This window comes from Chelon labrosus (assembly GCF_963514085.1).
Source record: "Chelon labrosus genome assembly, chromosome: 1".
Lineage (NCBI taxonomy): Eukaryota > Metazoa > Chordata > Actinopteri > Mugiliformes > Mugilidae > Chelon > Chelon labrosus.
The window spans coordinates 26,303,049-26,315,003 of NC_140337.1; the positions used below are offsets into that span (position 1 = coordinate 26,303,049).

Sequence of the window (11,955 nt, forward strand, 5' to 3'; positions counted from 1 at the left end):
CTGTTCATTCTAACAAGATCGTATTTAAAATAAAATCAACAGACATCACTTCAGTTTACGACTGGATTCTATTTAGTTGGTGAGAAATTAAACGTTTCTACAAGTGAGAAAAAGAAACTCTCTACCTGCTGCAGTCAGAGATCAGCTGATGGTGGGAGTGTTTAGCTGGTGGAGACCAAACATAGAGCCAAAAGAGACAGAGTACCAGAGGTGGCATGTAACGAAGTACGAATACAATAAAGACATTCATTCAATCATCTTGTGGTTGCTAACCACCTCGCCACTGGTCCACCTCTCAATAAAGACAGTAATACTGAAAGTCCACCTGACCCCACTATTTGAGAAGTACTGGTCTAATATGAAAAAAACTAATTCATGTGTGGTGTGGTTTCTGTTGCTATCATTAGCTTTTTGAAGATTTTTTGGAAGCTCGTTTACAACGTTAGCAATGATGGGAACACACAGTTTTGATAGTTTATAGATAACACTCGCTAGCGGTTTAAGAACAACACCCCAGTAATACTAAATCATTCTTAAAAATGATCCAGATGCTCATGCAGGACATCTGGTCAATTCAGTCTAGATTATTCTGCTTGAACTTTTTCATTTTGCAAAATTATCAATGGATGAATTGTTCCATTAATGACAAAATTATTTTTACCTTTTACTTAAGTTCATTTCAGAGCCTGTACTTTCTTACTTTTACTTGAGTAAAGGAGTTGAATCAGTACTTTTACTTTTACCAGAGTATTTTTTTAAACAAGTATCCGTACTTTTACTTAAGTACAGAATGTGAATACTTTTGCCACCTCTGGGCGGAGGAGCTCCAGGACAATGGTGTTGAACGCAGAGCTGAAGTTCACAAATAGGACCCGTGTGTAGGTCCCTGCAGAGTCTAGGTGGTGCAGGATGTAGTGAAGAGTCATGTTGAGTGCATCATCCACTGACCTGTTTGCCCTATAGACAAACTGCAGGGGGTCTAGCAGGGGATCAGTGATGTCCTTCAGATGGGCCAGCACCAGTCACTCAAAGGATTTCATGACCACAAACGTCAGGGCGACTGGTCTGCAGTCATTTAATCCTGTGACAGGGGACTTCTTGGGGACCGGGATGATGGTGGAGTGTTTGTGTTGGGCCTGTGTACTATGAGCACTACATATTGGGGTTTGACTATAAATAATTAATAATTATCAAAAATAATCATTCATTATTACATAATTGGATCTAAATTACTAGATCACCGCGGGGCACCACTCATCTGAGAAGGGAAAAGATAGCCAGTTCATTAAATCAGTCTTATAATACTTATTAAATTATCAGTTTGGTGCTCTAATTAATAATTAACTTAATAACTATAACCAAAATTACCACATTAACAACTAGTTAAGGTGAAGGAATTTGTGTGTGTGTGTGTCTGTTTGTGAGAATGAGACAATGAAAATAAATCCTTAGGTTTAGTTTAGTTTACTTTCAGAGCGAAACTGCTGAACCTGACACAAACTGGATGAACAGGTGTGAAAGTATGAGGAAACTGAACGTCTTCCTCTTTCCTCAGAAGTGATCTGTGGCGTTCTGGACTTCATCCAGACATTTTTATCAGAGTGAAGCTGAATGTAGAGAGAGACACACCTCGCTGCTCCCTCTCTTCACCTGTCAGACGAAAGCTGACACTGTAGAAGCAAACGTGGCTGCAGAGAAGTGTTGTCAGAGAGTCAGTAGATGATCAGCTGCTGTGACCCTTAGTTTGACAGGAAGATGAAGACGTTGGTGGTGTTTGTGATCCTCGTTCACGGTAAGATATCTTCTTGCTGGATCTGATTATCACTTCAGTCTGACATCATTTCTCTCTCGTCTGTCTCTTTAAAGAAAGTCAGTAATGACCTGTTTCAGCTTTGATTAGGAAGTTTTTCAGCCAAATCTATGAAAACTGTCAAAACACATTCAATGATCTGTTCTTTGACTTCAGGCTGTGAATGAAATGTAGTTTTTCATTGACTGACTGATAGTTAAACTGATTTCTCTGGTCCCTGTAGGTAATGTGACCTACAGTCAGTCATGTGTGAAGTCAAACCCACATCATGCAGCTGATTTCTGTTTCTCTTTGTGTGTCCTCTCAGTTTCCCAGCATGCCCTGGCAGGTATGGTGCAGGTGAATGAGGGGGCGGAGTCTGTCCTGCTACCCTGCAACTACTTGGGTTTTTTACCTGTGGACAACCCCACAGTGATTTGGTCCAGGAACGATCTCAGTCCCAAATCTGTCCACAAACAACGAGAAACAGGTGAAGTTAAAGGTCAGAACCGGGTTTACAGGGGGAGGACATCGATGACGCCTGATGCTCTAGACTCTGGAGACTTCAGCCTCACTCTGAGAAAACCCCACCTCTCTGACAGCGGCAACTACACCTGCTCCATCAGTGATGGAAGAGAAGAACGGAGAGTGACAGGCGTACATCTACATGTCAAAGGTCAGAAACAAACCTCAACATGTGGTTTCAGAGGGAAACAAACACTCAAGGCCAAACAGTTTCTGGTCTTTCCAGTAGAAAATCAAAGTGGTGATCAGGAGCTGTTGTATTGTTGGAGTCACAGAAAACATTTCTGATCTCATCTAACAAGTAGGACTTCTCAAGGACACACACACATCAGTCTTCAGTGTGTCTATCTGGGCTTACATTGAATAAAAATGTGAACCCCCAGCTTCAGTCAGAGGAAATAATCAAATCAGAACTGTATAAGAAGGTGAGTTGTGGTCTTTAAGTGAGCTGATGAAGAGTTCTGGTTCAGTCTCGTCACATATCCGTGTTGATGCCACATTAAGCGTAACCTCCTAGCGTCACGTGAGTAAGCGTATTGCGTCATTTCCTGTTTCTGCACCGTGTGGTATTGCTGTTTACAGAGTGTTAGCTTCGCTCAAATTCCAAAAAACGTTCTGTTTATTGCGGGGAATCCTTACGTATCTTCAACCACCTGTCCTCTATAGCTACTTTTTGAACTACACACTCTCTCTTCTAATCAACTTTGTCTGCTAACGTTATCGAATTAACCATGGCTTCTCCCTCTGCTTCCTCTTCTCTCTCCTGCATCTCGTGCCACATGTTTAGTTACTCCTCTGCCTCCTTTAGTGGTAATGGTATGTGTAACAAATGTAGTTTATTCATAGCACTGGAGGCGAGGCTTTCCGAATTGGAAGCACGGTTCCGCACCATTAGGGTTGCCAACTTCCTGAAAAAAAAATAAGGGACACCTCATGGCAGGTCCGGCCGACCCGATTGCCTTCACCCTTCCTGGCGTGGTGAATCTTTTTAGCCCCTTTTTTTGTGAGTCAAACAATTTTTTTAACTCAAAAAAAGAAAATACAGAGGCACTCTGAAGTTGAAAAAGTATCAAAAAAAGCCTTTAATTTAACATGGCAAGGACTGATTAAAAGCACATGAGCCTACGCGTTGCGGCCATATTGGCCTTCATCAGGGCATTTTTTAACTATTTGACTCAAACCTGAATTGAATTAGATGCATATTTTTGAGTGACATGAACACATGGAAAACTAATTATTATCCAGCAATTCCCTTTAATACAAAATAACAAAATTCACTGAATAAAATAAGTATCTCTTTTAAACAGAAACCTGTCCTGCTTAACTTAAAAGAAATTAATAATAAAACAATAGATATAAAGCAGAACATTCATCCAGCAATAGTGCTAATTTTTAGTGCAATAACGAAAGTGCAAACAGAGTCTGTAGAAAACTTATAAACATCGTAAACATATTTGTGCCTCAAAGGCTATAACCGTATGCAACAAATTGGTCTAGGGTTCCCCTAGTTTTGTTGTCCCTTATGCTTCGCATGTGCCCACCACTGGAAGCATGTTGCTTTAGATCAGTCAGTCCACCATGGGCTATGGAAAGAGTGCGCCGGCACACTGTGCAGTGCGCTTTATAGATGTTATCGCGCACTTTTTCCATCCAGGTGTTATCTTTTTCCCAATCCTCTCTGTATTTCTGCATTCTTTTCTGGTTTTTTCTTGGAGTACAAATCGCATTGTTGCTTGAACTTGGTGTACTGCCCCTTAAATCAGTGTCGGCGTCTGTGTCACTGTCACCCATGCTGCTTTGTTGTCTTCCGCTATCTTCTCCGCGAGCGACAGTACCTCAACCAATGGGAGGAGCGTATTCTGTATCGTCATACTCGTGTGTGAATATGCTGTCAGATCATTGGTCACAGAGAAGGACAGGGCCTGGGAACAAGTTTACCGTAAATTTTCATATAAAGCGTCCTGTTATTCATTTTCCATTGGCATTTTACTGACTATTTTTTGACTCTCACAGTAATACGGGACAAAGTGCGTCCCTTTTCAGCTCAATACGGGACGGGTGCTTTTATTTCTAAATACGGGACGATTCCGTTTTTCAAGGGACGGTTGGCAACCCTACGCACCATTGAAAAACAACCAGCAGCTAGCCAGGGCCCTGTAGCCGGTGCGGACCGACCAAGAGTAGCTCCTGTTAGCATAGCTCCAGTTAGCTGTCCCCCGACAGCTCCCGAGCAGCCGGGAAACCAGGGCGGCTGGGTGACGGTTCGAAGGAAGCATAGTCCCACAAGGCCCGTGGATCACCACCAAACCCTTCACGTCTCCAACCGATTTTCCCCACTCAGCGACACACCCGCTGAGAAACCAACTCTGGTGATTGGCGACTCTATTTTGCGGAACGTGAAGATAGAGAAACCAGCGACCATAGTTAGATGCATTCCAGGGGCCAGAGCGGGCGACACTAAATCTTACCTCAAACTGCTGGCTAAGGCTAAGGTTAAATACAGTAAAATTGTTATTCACGTCGGCAGTAACGACACCCGGTTACGTCAGTCGGAGGTCACAAAACTTAATGTGGAATCGGTGTGTAAGTTTGCTAAAACTATGTCGGACTCCGTAGTTTTCTCTGGTCCCCTGCCCAACCTGACCAATGATGACATGTTTAGTCGCACGTCGTCATTTCACCGCTGGTTATCTAGGTGGTGTCCAGCAAACAAGTGGCCTTCATTGACAATTGGCACACTTTCTGGGGAAAGCCTGGTCTGATTAGGCGAGATGGCATCCACCCAACTTTAGCGGGTGCTGCTCTCATCTCTAGGAATATGGCCGATTTTATTAACCCCCCGAAACCATGACAACCCAGAGTTCAGACCAGGAGGCGGAGTTGTAGTCTTACACACTTCTCTGCCGCTTCTCTAGGACTGTCTCACACCCTAAACTCTATAAACTCTATAGATGTTCTGTCTGCTCCCAGATTATTTAAACCAAAAAATAACAACAGAGGAGTTTCTCATAGGAACCTGATACAAATCAATACAAGTTCATTGGTAGAACAGAAGAATAGGAAAATTAAATGTGGTCTTTTAAATGTCAGATCTCTCTCATCTAAATCTCTTTTAGTGAATGATCTGATAACTGATCATCAGATTGATCTATTTAGTTTGACTGAAACATGGCTACAGGATGATGAATATGTTAGTTTAAATGAGTCTACGCCACCCAGTCATAGTAATTATCATATTCCGAGAAGCACAGGTAGAGGAGGAGGAGTGGCAGCAATCTTCCACTCTGATTTATCTATTAATCCTAGACCTAAGGAGAGCTTTAATTCATTTGAAAGTCTTACTCTTAGTCTTCCCCATCCAGACCAGAAAATACAAAAACCAATTCTTTTTGTTGTGGTGTATCGCCCACCTGCTCCTTATTCTGAGTTTTTAGCTGAATTCTCTGAGTTTTTATGTGATTTAGTTCTTAGAACAGATAAAGTCATTATAGTAGGTGACTTTAACATCCATGTTGATGTTGTCAGTGACAGCCTTAGCTCCTCATTTACATCATTATTAGATTCAATTGGCTTTTCTCAGAACGTAAACGGATCAACTCACAGTTTTAATCACACCTTAGATCTTGTCCTAACATATGGCATAGAAACTGAAGGTTTAACAGTATTTACTCATAACCCTCTTTTGTCTGATCATTTCCTCATAACCTTTGAATTTGCAATAATGGATTACACAGGAACTGAAAAGACATTTCATTACAGTAGATGTTTGTCTGACAATGCTGTAACTAGATATAAAGAATTAATTCCTTCTTTATTTACCTCAGTGCCATGTACCAATGTTGTGGACGACAGCAACCACAATTTAACCCCTGCACTAATAGATTATTTTGTCGATGGCACTGCAGCATCGCTTAGTTCAACTTTAAACTTAGTTGCTCCTCTGAAAAAGAAGGTCATAAATAGGAGGAGGCTAGCTCCATGGTATAATTCACAGTTGCGCTGTTTAAAACAGGCAGCCCGAAAGCTAGAAAGAATTTGGCATTCCACTAATTCTGAAGAAGCTCGCATAGCCTGGAAAGATAGTTTAACAACTTATAAAAAAGCTCTCAGTAGTATTAGAACAGCATATTATTCATCATTAATAGAAGAAAACAAGAACAACCCCAGATTTCTTTTCAGCACTGTAGCCAGGCTGACAAAGAGCCACAGCTCTGTTGAGCCATCTATTCCTTTAGCCCTCAGTAGTAATGACTTCATGAGCTTCTTTACTAATAAAATTGTCGGCATTAGAGAAAATATTCAAGGCATCCTTCCAACAGCTGTTAAAGATGCAAGTGCAGCGACATTAGAAACTTTTGTAAGACCTTATCAATATCTGGAATCCTTCTCCCCAGTAGATCTTCTTGAGCTCTCTTCAACAATTACAGCATCTAAACCATCAACCTGTCTTCTAGATCCAATCCCAACTAAATTGCTCAAAGAAGTTTTTCCATTAATTAACACCTCCATATTGAACCAGATAAATTTATCTTTATTAACAGGATATGTGCCTCAGTCTTTTAAGATTGCTGTAATTAAGCCCTTACTCAAGAAAGCCACTCTAGATCCAGATGTTTTAGCCAACTATAGACCAATCTCCAACCTTCCTTTTATTTCCAAAATTCTAGAAAAAGTTGTTGCTAATCAGTTGTGTGACCACTTAAACAAGAATGGTCTGTTTGAAGAGTTTCAGTCAGGTTTTAGAGTTCATCATAGTACAGAAACAGCTTTGGTTAAAGTTACCAATGATCTCCTCATGGCTTCAGACAGTGGACTTGTCTCTATACTTGTTCTGCTAGATCTTAGTGCTGCATTTGACACTATTGATCATAATATTTTACTACAGAGACTTGAAAGTGAGGTCAAGATTAAAGGAACTGCATTAGACTGGTTTGAATCCTATCTATCTGACAGATTCCAGTTTGTTCATGTCAATAATGATTCCTCTACTTATACAAAAGTAAGATATGGAGTTCCTCAGGGTTCTGTGCTAGGACCAATACTCTTCACGTTATACATGTTGCCATTAGGCAAGATTATTAGAAAACATGGCATAAACTTTCATTGCTATGCAGACGACACCCAGCTATATTTATCTATGAAACCAGATGAAACTAATCAGTTGGTTAAACTCCAAGCATGCCTTAAAGACATAAAGGCTTGGATGACCTGTAATTTCCTACTCTTAAACTCAGACAAAGCAGAAGTTATTGTTTTCGGTCCTAAGCATCTCAGAGATTCATTATCTAATCACATGGTGTCTTTGGATGGCATTACCTTGGCCTCCAGTACTACTGTAAAAAACCTTGGTGTTATATTTGATGAGGATATGTCCTTTAAATGTCACATAAAGCAAGTGACCAGGACTGCCTTCTTTCACCTGCGTAATATCGTCAAAATTAGGAACATCCTGTCTCAGAGTGATGCTGAAAAACTAGTTCATGCATTTGTGTCGTCCAGACTGGATTATTGTAATTCATTACTGTCTGGCTGTCCAAATAGCTCTTTAAAAAGCCTCCAGTTGATTCAAAATGCCGCAGCAAGAGCATTGACAGGAATTAGCAAGAGAGATCATATTACTCCAGTTTTAGCTTCTCTTCACTGGCTCCCTTTAAAGTCTAGAATAGAATTTAAAATCCTCCTTCTTACATACAAGGCCCTTAAAGGCCTAGCTCCATCGTATCTTAAAGACCTTATTGTACCATATCATCCCAGCAGATCACTTCGGTCTGAAAGTGCAGGCCTACTTGTGGTTCCTAGAATTTCAAAAAGTAGAATGGGAGGTAGAGCTTTCAGCTATCAGGCTCCTCTCCTGTGGAACCAGCTCCCAGTTTGGGTTCGGGAGGCAGACACTCTCTCTATTTTTAAGGTCAGGCTTAAGACTTTCCTTTTTGATCAGGCTTATAGTTAGGGCTGGACTAAACCATCCCTTAGTTATGCTGCTATAGGCCTAGGCTGCTGGGGGACGATGCACCAAACACATGTCCTCCTTCTTTCTTCTCTCTCCTCTCTCGCATCCTCTTGCCCTCTAATTTCCTATATACTACTAGTCATACAATTCTGTGCTATTACTATGTAGAATGTTTACTGCTGTGTGTGTCCCCCCCCCCCCCTTCTTGTGAGTATCTCTGGCCTGGAGTGGTGTGTTTCCTGTGGAGCTCTATACTACATCTGTTGTCGTGGTCTCATCAGCCTGCCCAGTCTTCATGGAATCCTGCAGTTATCCACTCCTACCTGAATGAACAATTCTCCAACCTGCCTATGTTTCCTCTTACATTTTCAAACTGTCATGTAACATCATCAGTTTGTATCATAAGATTCCACATGTACACTTTAGTCAGATATGTGTATCTATGACAGATGTATGTTTATCTTGCTGTTCTCTTCTCTTCTCTCTTTGCTGTTCTCTTCTCTCTTTCTTCTGTCTGTACCCGGCTGGCCTTAGGCAGATGGGTCCCTCCATATGAGCTGGGTTCTGCTCGAGGTTTCTTCCTGTTAAAAGGGAGTTTTTCCTTGCCACCGTTGCCTTCAGGCTTGCTCTGGGGGTTTCAGGCCGGGTTTTTGTAAAGCGTCTTGAGACGATTTGTATTGTTATTGACGCTATATAAATAAAATTGAATTGAATTGAATTGAATTGAATATCATGTTGCCCCTGAGCTGAAGAACAGTCTACAGATATTTAAAGGTACAGTATGTAAGATTCTGGCCAAAACTGGCCAAAACTGGTACTGCAATCACTTTCAAAATACTGTAGAACGGTGTATCCCCCCCTGACTCGAGGTTGCCAGCTACGCTGCAGGATCCAGCAATTACGTTTCACATTGCCATAATCGACGTGCTAATGTTGTTTTCCTCGGCGTTTCAGCATAATGACAGAGAATGGTAAATGGCACATTCCGGAGATCGAACCGCTAACCCTCTGGTTCGTGGACAACCCGCTCTACCTACTGAGCCACAGCCGCCCTGTGAAACGGGCAGTGTTTGGAATAACGCTGTTTAAAAGAACGGCGTTAGGTAACGACGTTATTTTTTCAGTGACGGGGTAATCTAACTAATTACTTTTCCCGTCGTTAGAACGCCGTTAACGTTACTGGACGTTAAATGCGGTGCGTTACTATGCATTGATTGAATATGTGTAATCCGAACGCACCCCTGGCTCACCGCTAGTGAGGAGGTGGGTTAATAACGAGGTAAGCGATTATGATTGGCTAAGGCAGAGTCATGTTTCATGGTAGCCAATCAGAGCCAGTGTTTTTGCACACATGCCAGCACACGCGCCACACACTCACAACAGCTAAACAGAGATTCGACGAAGCAGCAGAGATGGCGAGTCAGGAGCAATCCGATGAAAAGTTGGCATTTTCAAGGTGGAGATATTTAAGCACTACTTCAATAAATAAAAAAAATCATTGTGGTCAAAGGGAGGGACGTGCATGTAAGCAACTCTAATTTAATGAAGCATCACACAACGACACGCATCTACAAAGCTAGTGGCCAAAAACACCGATACCTCCACCACAGATGATAGCTCGCCGTCTAAACCCTGTCGAAATATAAATATTATATATATATATATATATATATATATATATATATATATATATATATATATATATATATATATAAATATCGAAAGTTATGTACATACACCTGTCTGTTCTACCAATTTCAACTGACTTGTGAAAACTGCTCAAAAAAATCCAAATTATTTGACATATAACAACTTTTTTTTTAACAGTAACGCAAATAGTTACTTTCCCTGGTAACGAGTTACTTTTATTGTAGAGTAATTCAGTTACTAACTCAGTTACTTTTTGGAACAAGTAGTGAGTAACTATAACTAATTACTTTTTTAAAGTAACATTCCCAACACTGGAAACGGGCTCATAATGCATCGCTAATGTTAGCAATGACGACTCTGCGTTTTTATTTCCCAAACAATTCCTTACCTTTTCAATTCGATGACCCACCTCCTCTGTATGCGCTAACGTAACGTTACTTTGCACGAACATGCATAACTTTGTTCGACTGTCGTGAATATTTTAAATGTCCATTTACATTATGTACAAGTAAGTTAGCCAGATGAATCTTACCTGTCCAGGAGAAAATTAGCAACGTTGGCGTCTGTCTTCAAATTCTTCTCCGTTTTCAGCCGTCTCCATCTTTCAAAGGCATCTCCTATACAAATCCTTGTTTTATTTCGGACTTTGTCACGACGTAGTTCGCATTCATAACGAGGTCTTGGGTTTAGTAACGTTATACATGTTTTATCCGACACGTTCGTAGCTGCAGCTGTGGTAACTAGAGCAGAGCTGGCAACCCGGATGACGAAACTCTACTGACTTGGTGATTAGTAGATAGGTGGAGGGTGGCGCCTCAGACCAAAACACAACATGACAACAATAACATCAGTTGAGGGCTGCAACTCTCACTTTTAAATGACAATATCCTGGCCGGACCACTGTTGTCAGTGATATAAGTATTTGAAATGAACATGATTTCTTCATGTCTAGTGACATATCAGGGCCATTTTATGATGAATTGAAATACATTTCTTACATACTGTACCTTTAACAAACTCCACCAGGAACTCTGGACCATGTATTAAACATGTTAGGCTGCTTCAGTTCCTGCATGTAACAGTTATTATTAAACCAGCTGACTGATGTTTCTGTCTCTTGTGTTCTCTCAGTTTCCCAGCCTACCCTGGCTGTGGAGGTGGTGGACGGGGCGGAGTCAGTTCTGTTGCCCTGTCAAGACTCTTCTGTTCCTATGGACCCCACGGTGGAGTGGATCCGCTACGAACTCAGTCCTTCAACCGTCCATCAGCGTCGGAAGACAGGTGATCAACTGAAAAACCAAAACCAGCGTTATAGCGACCGAACATCCATGAAGACTGACGCCTTGACAACTGGAGACTTCAGCCTGAGTCTAAGGAAACCTCGCCTCTCTGACAGCGCAACCTACATCTGCTCCATCAGTGCATTTGGAAACGAACGCAGACTGGCAGCCGTGCAGCTGCAGGTCAAAGGTCAGCAATAAATACTAACACTGTATACAGCAGTATACTGTATGATCACACACAGTTGACATTTGTAGGGTTACCATCTCTAAGCCTTTTGGCCTGGAAGTATCCTGGAACAGAACTAATCTGTTCACTGAGAACATTGTCTGACCAAATTCAGAGAATGCAAACCAAGTACTTGTCTTCTGTTCAAACTCCGACCCAAGAAACTTTGATTTCCGCTCAAGCTACAGCCCTAGTTTCTGTCCCTGAGACTTCTCTAGTCTCTGTTTTTACCTTGTCTCCTCACCTCTCCCAGCCTGAGCGATTTTCTGGAGATTCAGGTGACTGCTGAGCATTCCTGAGACAGTGTGGACTCCATTTTGAGTTCCAGGCCACCTCCTACCCTACCGAGCCAAGGTGGCATCATCTCCCTTCTTTCTGGAAGAGCTGAAGCCTGGGCTACAGCTGAGTGGAGCCAGAGTTCTCCTATCTGCGACTCTTTTTAACTTTTCTCTGAGACTTCTCCTGGACGTGAGGCAGCCAGGGCCCTAGCAGGCCTACATCAGGGAGAGAGATGGGTTAGCGTTTTGTAGCG

General features: G+C 41.8%; 1 protein-coding gene across 1 annotated transcript; it reads left to right on the top strand.

Annotated features, from left to right (window-relative positions):
• Positions 1-2,051: 2,051 nt before the first annotated feature.
• On the top strand, positions 2,052-11,708 carry LOC311488613 (butyrophilin subfamily 1 member A1-like). The gene is made up of 2 exons (XM_084545416.1): positions 2,052-2,465; positions 11,046-11,708. Exons 1-2 carry the CDS (start codon positions 2,141-2,143, stop codon positions 11,393-11,395), a joined length of 675 nt encoding a protein of 224 aa, XP_084401542.1. The 5' UTR covers positions 2,052-2,140; the 3' UTR covers positions 11,396-11,708.
• The last annotated feature ends 247 nt before the right edge of the window (positions 11,709-11,955 follow it).

What these genes read in the sequence shown, in the direction of transcription:
- LOC311488613 (XM_084545416.1), top strand. Translation starts at nt 2,141, where the DNA reads ATGGTGCAGGTGAATGAGGGGGCGGAGTCTGTCCTGCTACCCTGCAAC. An exon ending in CGTACATCTACATGTCAAAG is followed by an intron (nt 2,466 to 11,045) that starts GTCAGAAACAAA and finishes GTGTTCTCTCAG; the next exon opens with TTTCCCAGCCTACCCTGGCT.